At 37.9% G+C, this 16,817-nt stretch overlaps 2 protein-coding genes across 3 annotated transcripts in view; one reads left to right on the top strand and one right to left on the bottom strand.

The window, feature by feature from the left end:
- LOC5579146 (transcriptional coactivator yorkie) overlaps positions 1–16,817 on the top strand; it is a 171,081-nt gene that overhangs the window by 90,689 nt on the left and 63,575 nt on the right. The gene's annotated exons all lie outside the window — the stretch shown is intronic.
- Positions 1,433–5,998, bottom strand: LOC5564893. The gene is made up of 2 exons (XM_021840918.1): positions 2,995–5,998; positions 1,433–2,936 (listed from the first exon to the last, which is right to left on the bottom strand). The coding sequence occupies exon 1, from the start codon at positions 5,571–5,573 to the stop codon at positions 3,105–3,107; it is 2,469 nt and encodes an 822-aa protein (XP_021696610.1). The 5' UTR covers positions 5,574–5,998; the 3' UTR covers positions 1,433–2,936; positions 2,995–3,104.

The raw sequence follows: 16,817 nt of genomic DNA, 5'->3' as shown, positions 1-16,817 counted from the left end.
TAAACACTTTAAATCGTGTATAGTTAGGAATTCAGCAATCGGGGGGTGAAGATAAATTCTGGCGTCTGAATAGGATGACGCAAGGAAAGGCTGATTTGAAAATGTTTTAGGGGGTGTACTAATTATGAAAAACTGTATTTTACAGAATGCCAGACATACGATCTTTCACATCAGCGTCCAGCCATTTTGAGCTAAACGTGTGGAAGTGATACCAAACATAATGCTATGGTAAGAATCAATTGCATATGTTTAAGAATGTGTAATTATTATTAAGTTGAAAAAACAAACAAATACCGTACACCCCCGTTAATTTGAACAGTTCCTAATGCAAACCTGAGAGAGAGGAGACAGCTGGCTTAGATTGCGAGCTCCCAAAAGTCAAGGGAACCTGTCATCAACTGTCACTGGAAAACCGCCCGAATAAAAAATACAATACAAAAACAATATAACGTATTGTAACAGTACCATTCAACATATTGGAAATACAATACAGTATATGTAAAATGACAATACAATTACAGTACAATATATTGTTTTGAACAGTTCACTGTATGGTATATGAGATTTTTGCAATATAATGTATGGGTGGTTAAGTATCGTAACAATACAAATATAGATATTTTCTCATACAAACATTTTGAAAATACAATACGATATAATGTTCATGTATTGTCTTGATTTGCAATTCGTGTATTGTTGTACAATACAAAAACAATTCAACGAACTGTATCATGGTTGCATTCGTCGTTACAACTAATGTCAAGTGACTTCTAAAAAACTACTTATTTTTACTTTTTGAATATTTTTCACCCAACATTTCTTGCTTTCTGAACTTGTTTTGTTTATTTCTTTCAGCAAAGCTACATAGAAAAAAGCAACAGTTGTTTTACGCGAAAATAGGAATTTGACCAAAATTGTAAGGTATAAAACCAATTAAAAACCATACAATGTTTTGTTACAATATATTATACTGTTTTTGAATTGTATATCCAAACAAGAATAATATTGCTTCGACATTCAATTACAATACGCTGTATTGTATCCAATACGTTATATTGTACATTAATGGTTTATTCCATTCACTGAATGATACGTTTTTATCCGGGCGCACATTGGAAGTGCAGAGCGTGAAAAACCGTCAAAATTTGGCGAAACTAAAACTGGGTATGATTGAAAATTCAGGTTGTTTTCCTGTGATCTCGCATATAAAATAATTGATTATTTAAACATCGACAATTGGACTCAAATTGATATTGAAATTTTTAAATTTTATAACCTTTTTGATAGCAAATGAAATGTGAAAATGGTTTTGACCCAGTTTGTGCTCTCCGATCCATTGTGCACAACCCAAACATGGGAAGAAGAAATCAAAGAAGCCAAGAAAACAAGCCAGTTGTCAGTGAGCTGTCTCCTCTCTCTCAGATGCAAACCATTGGCAAACGCTTATTGACAAAACCTTTGTAGTTTCACACATAAAGGGTGTACGGAAAATTGCTTCAGTGTAGAATTACTGAATTTATGACCATTTTCTATCTGCCACTCTTCCACTCTGCAGGGATTTTCTATGCTATTTGTCAAGTAGGGGTTTATTCAGAAATTGGCAAATCCATATCTGAGTGCTTCCATCGAATGTTCTGGATTTTTCAATGACTTATTAACGCCCCTAAAAATATTTAAAAAAAAATGCTGTTTAAATTACGTCTTGTCACCTTCATCCAAAAAAGAGGTTCAATGAAGACAAATCGATTATGCGACTTACGCCCTTATTCGAGCAAACAGTTGAATTTACTCATTGGGGTTTTATGTTTCTCCGTGTATTGTTACACGGAATCAAATGATGCTTATTTTATGATTAGCGTGTAAATATCAAGTGTCAAATCCTGTACACGCTCGTTCAAATCTACTCAAAAGAGGGTAACTTTGACTCATTTTGAATCAGTTTCTTAGTCCTGTCTGCCAGTGTAAACAATTAGAAGCAAAATTTTGTAAAGCAGTATTCAATGAAATTATTACAATGTGAAACCCTGATTTTCATGAAATAATGTTCAATTACTATATCAATATTTGTGCTTTTAATTTATCGTTATATGCTCTAATACCAGTAGTTTTAAAAGCGGATTACTCTGTTCACAACGAAAGGTGTAAACGATGAAGGCGCTGTACGCTTACACAACATCTGCAATGCTTTATAAAGTGACTTTTTTTACATATCCCAGAACAAAACTCAAGCGTGAGCTTGGATAAGGGTGTAAATATCATACTTATCAAATCAGCTGCGCGACTATACATTGAAACCAACCTGGTAGTGATGAGATTTGATTCTCAGTAGTGTCTAGCATAACACTTAGCTCTATGGATGTGCTATAGGAAAATGAGGCTGAGAACCAGGCTTTTTGCGAAACCATTAAGAAGTAAATGTTGCAGCAACACGGGTATTCCTCAGGTGAGTATTTCTAGTTAGTACATTTTTCTATTCATCATATTCGAAACTTCGCTTTTGTGATCACCCGGCCTTTCAGAACCATGTATAGAGAATGGAAAGTGAGCTGAAAAGACGATTGGTGGTCGCGAAAACCAAGTTTGGGAAATGCTGTTTAGTAAATTTGTCCAAACGATCGAACAGAATCATTTAGCTTTGCTTTTTATGAGAGTTGAACAACATGTACAGAACTATGTACATGAAAATTGTATAAATAGAGTTGGGCATGATCAGTTTAAACTACCATTATCAAATAAATAGGGTGACTTACCATCAGTTTGCATTCCGGTTTTATCGCTTGCGGGGTTCAAAGCTTCGACAGGCATCCACATTTCTTCTGCTTCCAGAAGCATAAGAAGGTTATCTTTAAACACATTCAAAACCAAATCCGTGGTTATTCGGCATCCGTCTTGTTCGGTCAATATTTGAGTTATGTTTTTCTCCAGCGTTATTGAACCTAATTGATAATTATACATACAAAATTTGCTTTTTCAATAAACAGTTAAAATACATACCTTGTTCCAACAAACTTGCTAGGGTTCCATAAGAGGGTATGATAAAGCGTCGTAGTCGGGTTGAGTCGCATATTTTGTAAATTGCGATGGATTCCATGGTTTTCTGCGAGCTAGTTTATCAGCGGTATCGTGTGTTTAATGAACAGGTATTCCTTACTGCTTTCAATGTAAGTCTCAAGTGGGGTGCGATCTATGAAGGTCTCTATGTTCTTCACTTCAGTGTCTAATACTTCGCGTTGAACCACAAGTAAACCTTTCTCATGGATGTTTGTCACGGCTTTCTTTTCTCCGAAGATATATAGATTGTTGGTTTTTGGCTCGAAAATCAACAACTGTATTTTTAAAACGAAAAATACTTCACCGTATTCATCGTGACTCAGAAACAAGAATTGTCCTTTCTTATAGTCATGTCCGCAATAGACAGCTTCTTCGGCATATAAGTTCTGATCATGCAGAAGACCTGATTTTCCTAGTAGATCGGTTGTTGAGCACGGCAGAAATGCAGATGATTCCAGATATTTTTCAGCAACAAATTGTTTTTCAAATCTATTGGTTTTAGTGTTGAGCAAACCTTGGTAATATTGGTGATGTTCAGCGCAAAACTTAACCACATTCTTAAAGTTTAGTGTACTACGCAAAGCTCTTTTGAAAAAACAGTGCTTTCGTTCACAGAACAAAGTACAATAGCTCATCAATGGGCCCAGCCATAGAATGAGATGGGGGTAATGCATTGTGAAGTGGTGTTTTGGTTTCAATGGGGCTTCAAAGTTTTCTGACCTGAATTCTAAATATTCTCTTATCAGTACTGCAAGTAACTGTACGTGGTCTTTCGAAATAACAGGCGATGTTATGATGTCAGTTATTTGTTTAATCAACAATAACATCAACATCTCTGGAATATTGTAGTCCACAGTAGTTTTAATAAACAAGAAAGGGATTATTTGCACAATATGCCAGATGTCGCAGGCTTTAGCTTTGATAGTTTTACTTTTTCTCGAAAAGTCCAAAGCTATTTTAGTCTTGATTTTCAGTTGCTTGAATATAGCATTAATTTTAGCTTGCAAGTAGTTAGTGGATATGGATTTTGACTTAACAAGTTTTTTGAAAATCAAAAATAAATCACTGTTGACCCACCCCTCGAATAGGTCATGGGCGATGCAAGGAGCAGATCCATAGTGAAACATGTTGAAGTACGTAAGTTCGTTGAGGATGCAAGGCGCCTTTACTCCACGATATGGTATCTCTGATGGGTTGCAATTGATGATCTGGATATCCTGACTGCTGGATTGCGATGTTCTTGGTTCAGCCAACATAAAACAGTTTTCTTTGAACGACTGATGCTGAACGTAACAGAAACGGCAAAAATAGGAACTCCTAGAAAAGTTTTCAGTGAGTCCTGCCAGTTGATGAGCTCCAAGGTTGTCGTTCATCGTTATGAATATTGAACCGTAAATTCTTTCTTCATAACCTCCTCCATTAACGATAATTCCGGAATTTTCAAGCGTTTTTAGATCCTCAACTAGTCTTCTTAGAATTGCGTCGGTGCCAAAATAAGCAAAATCCTTTGTTTTGCATAGCAAAACTAATTGAATATTATCCGTTAGACATCGCAAGTGGGGATCCAAATTACCTACTACCATGTACCAACATTCAAGCTTGTGTCGGCCAGTTGCATTCCCCACTGCATTGAGCACTACTTCAGCTGCATCTTGGTAGAAAAACAGATTCAACGTCTTTCTACCGAAGAAACCGCTGTTCTTATACTTAAGACCATCTGTATAATCGGTCATGTGATGGGGAACAGACAATTTTTCGCGAAATATTGCGTCATATATCTTTTCGTCATTCAACATAGAAGTAAGAGTTTGCAATATGGGAACATAATAATAAAAACAGCTGTTGTGGTCACCATCTCTTTGCAACAATATTTGCACAGGTGAAACATAAGCAAAATTTTCACGAAAAAACTTTTTCCTTGTGTAACTTGATCGAAATTTTCCCTTAGGTCCAAAGAGATTGCTCTGCAAGTTATCTGAGCACATCGAGTTTATCAACTTTCCGGTGACTTCTGCTGACAAACTGTTTTCACTTGCAAAACTTTTGCATTTGAAATTTAGAAATTGTTTTTCTATCGTTAGCGCCTCATCCATAGCATCTACTATTTCTTGAATCACTACGTCGGTGACATGGTTCTTCGATAACAGTTTCAGGAGCAAGGATCCGATCACCATCTCAAAGTTGCTGTTCAGCTCAACCCGTTGTTCTATCTCGGTCTTCTCTTCTTGGTCAGCTTTTCCTACAACTTCAACATCTGTGTTGCACACTGTCACTTCCGGATGTGGAGCACACACCTGATCGGTCGACCCATATTTCGGCTGGGACACATCCGGTCTAGAAAGGTTGCGAGGAACTCCAATGCGGTGAAAATACATGTTGTGGATTCTCAACGAGTTGGGTGTCGCGAACGGTTTTCCGGTTCGGCACTTCAGAGGACAGAACACCGGATGTCCTTCCGAAATATGTTTCACAACATGTTTGGTGATCCGTTTGAAGTCCGAAGACATGAATTCACAATCCATGATTGGACATTCCACTTCAACACTGTTTTTTCGTCCAATATGGCGCTGCCGGATGTGTTGGACAAACACGGCGAAGGATTTGAAAAAAAACAACACAATTTTCGAATGGGCACTCAAACTTCGATTCTTTCTTATGCAACCGCATGTGTTTTATCAAAAACTCGACGTTTTCTGCGGATATTCCGCAGAATTTGCATACTATTTTCATTCTTACACTCAAGCACTCAAACTCACCCTGCGCAAACGACGGACATTTTACTTATGCCCCTTCGCTTTGCGGCTGGCGTTTAGGTGTTGGGACGTGTAATTTTATGTCATTGTACACTGAAAAGTAAGTGGCTAGTTTAAAAAACAAACGATTGCACTGAAAATTACTACGCTCAAAATTAAAAGTAATTTACAGTGACGGAATTTTAAAAGAACCACTTGCAATCTAATGGTTGCGTTTATAATGACGTAAATATATGTCTTCATTACATTTATGTCATCTATCATTATGTCAGGTTTTCCAAATAAATCATCAGTAATATTTAGGATTTTTTAGTGTGTATAGTAATAATTTTCTCAAGGTTTGGAGCTTGTTTAAATGCGTTTTAGCAGTAGACTATAAACAGACTCTCATGATTGTTACAGGGAGTGAGAGATACTCTCAATTTTCTCAGAATTCAACCCCTGCCCAAACGAACTCATTCACAAACCCTGGAATGAGCCTTTGTGGAGTTTCTTGGAACATCTCCTAAAAATAATTGCTGGAGAAATCGGTGGAAGCTTAATTACAGAAATAATCTGTGCTGTGCATGTTTAGATACTCCCTGTGAAATTTCTTAGTGTAAACTCAGTGAAAATTACTGAGGGCAATAGTAATCTGGAGAAATTACTCTAAGCATCCCTAGCAGAATTACTGTAAGGATCCCAGGAGGAGTTCCTAGATGCATCCAACAGTGTTGTTCAGACTCATTTCCCCGAAAATAACATTTTCCGAACTACGAAGCCACGAACTACTACAACCATGCTCTATCCTCCTAAGATAGAAAAACAGATGGTTAAGCTTGAGTACTGCACATAAAATCGATCAATTTTGATCCCAGAGAGCCACAATTCAAGATTCGGTGAAATGAAATGAGTGAGTGAGTGAGTGCGAATCATTTCACCGAAACTTGAATTGCGGCCCACCGAGATCGAAAGTGTCGGATCCCATGTGCAACACTCAAGCCCAACCACATCCCCCTCCATCTCAGGAATACAACGCACAGTTATAACAGTTCATGGCTTCACAATTCGAATTTCGGGGAAATGAGTCTGGTCAACACTGGCATCCAAGAAATTTCTGGAGAAATCACTAGTGAAATTACTGAAGCTTTTTCTCGAGGAATTTGAGAAGAAATCCTCATGCATCTGTGAAATAGTCGCCTGAAAGTCTCTAAACGATTCTCTGGAGCCTCTTGAATTTTGCACCAGACTTTTTAGAGACTAACATTAAAACCACAGACAAACAGACGTCACACTCTCATCATTGTCCATCGACCACCTTTTTAACGGTCGATTCAAAAATATGGTAGGTGGCCAATCCGCCACCCGCAGCGCTCGCATCGTTTTTGTTCGCGTTTGACGTTTGCACACTACCGCCATCTGTTGGCCCGTCGGCCAAATACAATAATTTTAGCATTGGGCGCACATGTCCTCGTGACTATGATTTTGATCGAGATTTGTTCTAAGTGTTACATCTGTTTGTCTGTGTTAAAACAGTGACCAAGCCTCTAACAAGAGACCTGCTATCAGTCCTGCGTCCGCAATCGCAGATAACACAGCTGTCACCCAGATAGAAAACAACATGCCAAGTCTGGTAAGATGACGGACAAGAGATAGTCAAGGAGAGTGGCAATACCTAACCTAGAAGATGAAACAAGACCGAGCTTGTTTGCTTCTAGTCAATCACGGAGGAGCTCTCTGTTATCATCGCTCGATTCGATACCGCGTACGACTACGACGGGTTCTCCGGATTCCAGCCAAACTGAGCTCATTTTCCGAAAATAGAGAATCGCGCAGCTTCGCAGTGGTTCAGATTTGGAAAATCGTGGCAATGAAATCCGTGATCTGTCGTCATGTCTGTTTATCTATCTATCTATCCCTCTATCTATAATGTTTGCGAATAACGGGGCAGGACTTGCATACAAGTTGATGGGAATCATAAGTAAAGAAAACATTACAAAAAATGTTGTTTTTGGGCGCCACGATGTCCACATACCAACTCTTTCTTAATATTTTACTAGTTTTGATCATGACAAGCACAGTTAAAAATTATGAAGATTACACGTAATGTAAACTTTATTTATGCGATGTAAACATGACGTCATGTAAATTTTAGTTTGAAATCATGTAAAAATGTGTTATATGTCATGTAATCACTCAGGATCCTGCTAGATTACATGACATATAATTGAAGTTTACATGACATATCATGTAAATATTCATGATATTCCACGCTCGAATTATGTGCATTATATATCTCAGAAATTTACACGTTTCGTTCAAACTGTGAGTGATGTGGAACTTGTTTTAGGAGTTGAAAAATATATTTTGTACATAGTCACATATGTTTGTTCTTCAAAAAAATCCTGTTTTTCATTTTGAGGATCTCAGTAAAAAAACGAATGTATGGCAATAGGACTCTTCTCTAATCGATTTTTCAGACATAAAGAATCCGCAGGGAGCGTCAGAAAACAATTTGTACTTTTTGAAGAAGCTGTCCATTTGTTATTTAACACCTCTACAATAATAGTTGTTAATATATTAGATTTAACAACAGATGAAAAGAAATTTGCATCTAGGAATGCTGAATTTAGGTAAAAATGAGTTAATAACCAGAAAAACTTATGGTGAAAATTTAATTTGCACGAGTTTCAAAGCAAAATTTAAGGTTTTTCGACATGCTCACACATTTAGGGTCCAAAAATGAAGTAAACAATTTTCTATTGACATTGATGAATGTTTGATATTTTTCAACTAAAAGCTTGTTTGGAAATTGGGTTCTGCCAGCTTTTTAGAAAACTAGACCTCCGTACACCGACCGACTCGTTTGTGGAAGAGCGTGACTCCCTCTAGCTATACTGAAGCTAGCTGACTGACTCTCGTAGTTTAATCCATATATGCGGTTCGGGTTGATTTATTGCGCGCTTACGCTTACTGCTGTAAGTAAGGGACCGAGGCCGAACAACGATCGCTTATAAAGCGGTATTCAAGTTGGTGAATCTCTTCTGGGTTAGAGAGGTACCAGACCAGTAATGCATTAGAGGAGATAGATGATGAGCCTTTGGCCGTGTACTGCCGTCGCTTGTTGCTGTCTAGATAAGATAAAAACGACTATTCGACTTGGAATGTCTGCATTAGCAGTGGTACTTGTTGGAGGACCACACGTGGGATTAAATTTAGCGCTGATGCTGTTGGGAAGATGTAACTAATTGGTGATAGTGGCAAGTAGATCATTTTAAGACTGATTTTGGGCATGAGCATTGATGGCCGCAGAATTTGTAGTTGCTGCTCCGTGGTTGACTAGAATGCATCTTCAAGGTTGTCACGGAAAGAAGTTTTGTTAGTGGGAAGGTTAAAAAGCTACATGATCAGGATTCGCCTTGGTAAGTGATGCGTTTCATGTAACATCTGTTTAAGAAGTAATCTTTCAGTGCGACGACATCTTAAATGTCGAACCATTCAAAGGTATGTATGTATGAATCTCAAAATTTTTAAAACCTTTTTCATGGTTATGACGAACTGCCAGATTGTTTAACGAATTCTTTAAAAAAAAAAAAATGCATGCCATGATACAAATGTGTTATCACAAACATGAAACGAGCTCACCAGTTGGAAATCCATCCTCGACTGAATAATCACAACCATTTCAAAATATGTTATTAAATCCAGAGATTTCTTAGAAACTTCCCGTGATTTCATTTGAATAAAATGAAAACAAGATTTTCTGTTGGAATGTTGGAAATTCACGTCGGAAAGTTCGAGTCAAAAATTTGAAGATTCTCCGTCGAAAAATCCACAATTTTCCGCTGCCGATCTGAAGATTTACCGCAAAAAATTTGGAGGTTTCCTGGTCGAGAAATCCAGTGGTTTCCTGATAGGAAATCAATGAAATGGACTCTTGGAAAAACAAGAAAAACTATGGGGAAGAAGATTTACTGTAGGTAAATCCCGCAGATTTTCTATTACAAAACTGGGAAATCTGTAAATTCTCTGTCGCGGCGGTATTCTGGAGATTTTCTTCGGAAAATTCTGTCGATTTCCTTTGAGTAAACCTGACGATTTCCTTCGAGAAATCCTGGCAATTTTCTTCGGGAAATTTTGGCGATTTCTTCCAAAAAATCTTGAAAAATCCTAACGAGTTCCTCGCGATTTATACAGGAAAGATCGTACGAGTTTCCTCCGAAAAATCTTTGCGATTTCCTTCGGCAAATCCTAGCAATTTCCTCCGGAAAATCCTTGCGATTTTCTTAGGATATCTTAGCTATTTTCTCTAGAAAATCCTTACGTTTTTCTCCAGGAAATCATTGTGATTTGCTCTGGGAAATCCTAGTGATTTACTTTGAGAAGTGCTTGCGGTTTTCTTCGGAAAACCTTGTCATTTTTCCCGGGAAATTCATACCATTTCTTCTGATCCTTGTGATTTTCTCCGAAGAATTCTTGTGAAAACTTTCTGAAATACACTTGTAAATCTGGTAATTTCTTTTTGGGAAATCCAAGAAATTTCTTTCTGGGAAACCCAGAGATTCCCTCCTGAGAAATACGAAGACTTGGAAACACTGGCAGTTTTCTTTGTAAAGTCTTGGTGATTACTTTCCGAAAATTCTGGCGATTTCGTTCAGGAAATTCTGACGAATTTCATTGGAAGTCTTGGCAATATCCTTTGCAAAATGCTGACAATTTTCTTTGAGAAACCCTGGTAAAATGCAAATGATTTCGTTCGGGAAATCTGTGCAGTTTTCTTCATTAAATCTTGGCGATCTCTTTCGCTGAATTCTGAAGATTTTCTTTGAGAGATCCTGGCAATTTTCTGTAGGAAATTCCAGCGTTTTCCTTTGGACTACCATGGTGATCGACTTCAGAAAATTCTGGCAGTTTCCTGTGGGAAATCCTGACAGTACTGATAATTTTCTGACGGACAGGAAATCCTGTGATTTCTTGCTGGAAATCCTGACGATTTTCTCCAGGAAATCTTTGCGATTTCCTCAGGCAACTCCTTGCAAATTCCCCCGGAAAATCCTTGCGTTTTGCTCTGGGAAATCTTTGCGATTTGCTTCTGGAAATAGTTGCGATTTTCTCCTGAAAACCTTGCAATTTATTCCGGGAAATTCATACCGTTTCCTCCGGAACATCCTCGTTATTTTCTCCAAGGCAATCCTTGTGACAACCTTCTGAAATACACTGGGAAATCAGGGCTTTTTTCGGGAAATCCGGATATCTCCTTTTGAGAAATCCAAGAGATTTATTTCTGGGAAATCTGGAGATTTATTACTAGGAAACCAAGAGATTCCCTCCTGAGAAATCCGAAGATCTGACAAGCCTGGCAGTTTTCATTGAATAATCTTGGCGATTACGTTCGGAAAATTCTTTCATTTGAAGTCTTGGAAATATTATTTGCGAAATGCTGGTAATTTTTTTTGAAACCCTAGTAAAACTCTTATGATTTCGTTCTGGAAATCCTGGCGGTTTCCTTCAGTAAATCTTGACATTTGGGATTTACCTGTGGGAAATTCTGGCAGTTTCTATAGACTATAGTATACTTGGGTGATGTCCTTAAGAAAATGTTGACTATTTATTGTGGGAAATTCTGACAATTTCCGGGTAGTTTCCTGGAGGACATCCGAGAAATTCTTTTAATTTTCAGTGGACAACTCTTTTGATTTTCTGTGGTAAATTCTTTCGAATCATTGGCGAAATCCTGACGATTTCCCTTTGGGGAATCTTGGCAATTACCTTTTGCCATTAAATTGCAACACAATTTAGCCATCTTGGTTTGGAAAACCCTCACACTAAAATTATTTCATCGACCTCAGCAAAACGATTTGCCGAAGATCCAACAACTCTCGAAGTGCACATTTTAGCAGCTCTCATATTATTGATCAATACGGCGCCGGTCAAGCCCTTACGGTCACTTGGGATGGGAAAGGAATGTTAGTGTGTTTTGATCTCGTGGTGAAAAGATATTGGTAGAAGATTAAAAAAAACTTCAGCATTCAAAATTTTGAATAATTCAAAAGTTATGTATAGTACTGACAAAAATAAGTATGTGTATCTTAAAATTATTTAAAACAGAAATAAGTCGACATGGATCTACATAGGTCCGAGCCGTGTTCAAAACGGACGACATAGAAAATTAAAAAATGGAAAAGGTTTGATGTCGACACTTGTAGTGACGAACCATGCATAATTGGTTTGGAAATTAAATAAATGTATCATTGCTACTGTAAAAAGTGTAATCATAAGCATGAAACGAGCTCACTAGTTGGTAATCCATCTTCGACTAAACACAAATATCTTTTCGCACAAAATGAAACGACCAGGTAATTTTTGGAGGAAGAAAGCGATTAGCTTAGAGGTATCCTCTCGGGATTGTTGCTTCTAGAGACCGAGAATACCTCTGCATCTCCACAATCACTATGGGAAGGATGTTTATTAGTGAGGGGGATACATGATCTAGGAGTCACCTTTGGTCGGTGATGCGTTCCATGGATAAGGAGGAAAAAAACCTCTTTTACTTAAAACTACTGCATTTTGGTCTCGTGGTTAAAAGATATTGATTGAAAAAATACGTCGACGTTCGTAATGTCGAACTATTCAAAGGTTATTGTTGATAATGACGAAAAAAAAAATGTCAGTATGTTAAAATTTAGTAAAAACAGATATAAGGCGAGATTGATCTATATAGGGCCGAGCCGTGTCAAAAATGGACGACACAGCAAAAAAGAAACCACTTGTTAATACTTTCCATCCATAATTCGTTTGAAAACTAAATAAACGTAACGTTGCAACGTTGCAAAGCGTTGCCATGATAAAAATGTGTAATCATAAACATGAAACGAGCTCATCAGTTGATAATCCATCTTCGACTGAACACGAATATCTTTTCGCACAAACTGAACCGACCTGGCAATTTTCTCTGGAGGAATAAAGCGATTAACTTTGAGGAAATACGGAGATTTCCTCTTAGGAGCTTCTTTTGGGAAATCCGAAAATTCAAGAAATCCGGAATTTTCCTATCGCTAAAGTAGCAAATTTGTTGTCGTGAAATCCGTAAAATTTCTGGCCGTAAATCCGGAGATTTTATTCAGAAAATGTTCAGCTATTTCCTTCGAGGAATCCTTGTTATTTTTTTATCTCATACTGGTGTTTTTTTTCGGAAAATTCTGACGATTTCCATGGAGAAAACTTGAGAATAATATCCTTCGTAAAATGCTGGCACTGTCTTAGAGAAATCTCAGCGATTTATCTGGCCCTTTTTTTAAGGCAAATATCCGCAGTTTCCTGTGGGAAGTCCTGGCGATTTACTGTAGGAAATCTTGGCAATTAGCTTTACACAAAACCTGCTCATTTCCTTTGGGATATCCTAAGATTATCTCCAGGAAAATCCTCAGATTGCCCCGTGGGATATCCTAAGAATTTATCCAGGAGAATCAATAGACTTCCTTCTGAGAAATTCGTAATTTTTTAATGGAAATTTGACGGTTTCTAAATGAAAATTCTTGGATATTTCTGAGTAAAAATCCTTATCATTCTGAAGTAAATCCGCTGATGCACGGAAATCGTAAATTGAATTTTTAGATTTCTAATGAAAATCTTTATGTTTCTAATGAAAATCCGAAGATTTTTTTTGGAGAAATCCAGAATTCAAAAAGAAATCTCATATTTTATTCGGATTACTAACGTGAATCTTTAGATGTCTGTAGTAAATCCTTAAATTTCTTAAAGAACTTTTCAGATTTCTATTGGAAACCCTCACGTTTATTTGGAAAATCCTAAAATTTCTAACATTAACAAATTTCTGTTGGAAATCCTCAGATTCTTCCCAGACAACCAAAATGTACGTGTAACGAAATCATCTGGAGGCTTTGTATGTGCAAAATTTTACTTATAAGATGTCGCGAAAAGGCCTTCTACGTATAAAAATGGAGGCGATATACGTGCATATATTATGTGATGAATAATAGCATACAATGCGAGTGTATAAATTTTCTACCGAACTAATCTGTTATCTTATGCGATTTGATATATGATAACAAATGTTGATTTGACAGCTGCTACGGATTGATTCGTTTTAGTTTGTACGGGATAACAAATGTTGATTTGACAGCTGCTACGGATTGATTCGTTTTACTTTGTACGGGTGTACGGGACGAAACAAAATGCACAAATGAACTCAGAAAAAAGCGTTTTATTCGAGAAAACTCATCAATTTGACGATTTTATCCACAGTGTTTTGCGGGTTTGATGTAATTTGTATGAATAACCGAGTTATTACGTGAACTTTCATGCGACTACTGGTTGTCTGGGTTGTCACGAATTCTCATATTTCTGTCCGAAATTTTCAGATTTCTGTGGAAAATCCTGCGTTTCCTGTTCACAAATCTTTCGAATTCTGGCGGAAACCCAAAGATTTCTGAAGAAGAAAGATTTATGTCGGAAATCTTCAGATTTATTGTAGACATCCTGCAAAAAAAAATTCTCTTAAACCTTTCTGACGGACGATTTTTTTGATTTCCTCAATTGTGTCGGAACTACTCCGATTTCTGTCAGAAATTTTTCAATTTCTATCGGAAATACTCATATTTCTATCGAAAAACCTAAAATTTCGGTGGTAAATTTCAAGATTCTTCTTGAAATCTTGTATTTTCTGTTCGAAATTTTTCGATTGCTGGCGGAAGCCCAACGATTTCTGAAGGAGAAAGATTTATGTCGGAAATCTTCAATTTTTTTCGTTAATTTTTATTCAAAGTTCTGTTAGAAATTCTGCATTTTTGTCGAAAACCATACAATTTATGTTCTCAGAGACCTATCTGACGGAATTCTTACGATTTCTGTTGGAAATTATCAAACAACTTACTGACGAAAAATCTTACATTTCTGAGAAATCCTTAGATGTCTTAGGGAAATCCTTAGATAGATGCTCAAGCGCCGTCAGGCATTACGAAGCCAAATTAATTCGATTCGAACATCTATGTTAGTTATGAAGAACCGTAAAACTCGTGGTTTAGATTAAGGACTACAATTATTTTTGGGTTAGAATAGGATTTAAAGGTTTGATTGATGACATTGAGCAACTATATGGCGATAGGCTGCTGTTTGTCAATCATGGAACAAATATTACTTTATAACTAACAGTTTATCGAAGAATGTGAGTTGTTTATCATATGAATGAACTGTTTAGCTCCCAATAATTGGACCACTCGTGCAAATCCCATCTCTTTTCTGTGTTTTTCTCCACCACCAGCAACTGACCACGATCGAAACGTGTCAAATTGCCAGGAGCTTCACACGAGCGTCACATGTCGCACACAAACAAACAATCGTCATCGTCAGGTGCTCAAATCAAATCCGCCTTCCGTACGTGCCTTTCTCTACGTCTTCTCTGTATAGGGGAAGCTCGGGTAAACTGGATTTAAAAGTTTAACGATGAAAGACGAACTAAAGACCTTCATAATGCCCTTTGCAGTTGCCCAAAATTTGATGGCACATGAGGCGATAGAGCAAAATTTAGTATGCCGTGGAAAGATCTGTCTATCTTGGGTACCAGGCGTAGTACCAAGGAACCGAATGTAGTACTAGAAGTGGTACCCATTCTGACTATGTCTTTTTTCCATCTTTGGTACGATCTTCCCTAGTTACTTGGGATTCGTAGTCTTTGTGTGATCAAGGCGATGAATCAAGACGAAAACGACCGAAGGAAAGCTATCCAAAACGAAGAGACCGACTTATTCACTGAATCCGAAAATTCTCGGAACCGAGAAATCGATCGACAGCGAAGTAAAGATTATAAATTACCAACACTGCCCCTGCTTATTGCTTGCCTATCCACAGGCAAGAAGCACATCGGCGGCTTCTTCTGTGGTGCAATGATGCCGAGTTTCCATGGCGACAACGGAGGTGATGATCTTTATCATTCACCTCCATCCCAGCAGCATCCAGTGAATTGATTTCATGCTGGTTTTGATCGACCAGGAAAAGGAGGGTTCAGATTTCGTTTACGTGCCATGGGTCACGTTGAATCATCGATAACCGATGACGAAGCAGAAGATGCGAAGAGATCCAATTTCGGTTTGATTTTGTGACATCGCGCGGAAGCCAAACCGGTAGAATTTCATGCTCATCAGATAAAAAATCTGGCAACCCTGTTGCAATTTTGACAGTTCGCGAAATGATGAGTGCAAAACGCCTACTATGACGTACTTATCCAACAAATCGTGAGAACGATTGCAACCCTCAACTCCCAGATGCCGAATTGAAAGACGGAGGATACGAGCGGTGAACCAAACAAAAACAACCCAAATCAAGATTTCATTGCGAACAGCAGAGCTTAAAAAAGAATCCCAAAAAAACCTTATTTTTCCTTCCCAGAAATAAGCTTGAAAGTGCCGCAAACGCAGAAGCAACCACACACACCGATTCACGGGGTTGGGTTGCTCCTATGTAGTGATGGGAAGTTCATTCAAGATTTCAGATCGCAGATCTTCCGCGAAACGAAAGGTCTGGTTAGGTTTTTTTTTTGTTATTACTTTCCAACTGTGTTTAGCGGCGGTAAAATTGCTTCGCACCTGAAACTGACAGCTTCGGGCCTTCAGCAATGACGGATGGTGCGCCCACTGACATTAGGGTTGAATTCAGGCGAAATGGCTTTAGAGCACAGTAGGCGCTTCCTGCTTTGCATTACGGAGCCGCGTATCAACTCTGTTCAAATTAGCACTCTCATTTCAAGGCATCATTACAAAAATACTAGAAGCCCGTTATGCGGCCGTTATACCGACCAGCCATACTAAGTCAAGGTCACCACACCACGGCAGCGCACGTAACCCGTACTCGCGTGTGCCGATTTTTTTCGCCTGAAATTTTCGCCTCTAAAATCGTCCGGTCACGGTACGTGAAACGCGAATGGAAAACGCGGCCCGGCGGCGGTAGCAAAATAAAAATAAACAAGCAGTCGAAAGAAAAAAAAACATTGGCGGAGTTAATTCACTTTTATGACAACTT

The sequence above is a fragment of the Aedes aegypti genome, chromosome 2 (assembly GCF_002204515.2).
Source record: "Aedes aegypti strain LVP_AGWG chromosome 2, AaegL5.0 Primary Assembly, whole genome shotgun sequence".
NCBI classification, from domain to species: Eukaryota; Metazoa; Arthropoda; class Insecta; order Diptera; family Culicidae; genus Aedes; species Aedes aegypti.
This window is presented reverse-complemented; position numbering and strand designations above follow the sequence as displayed.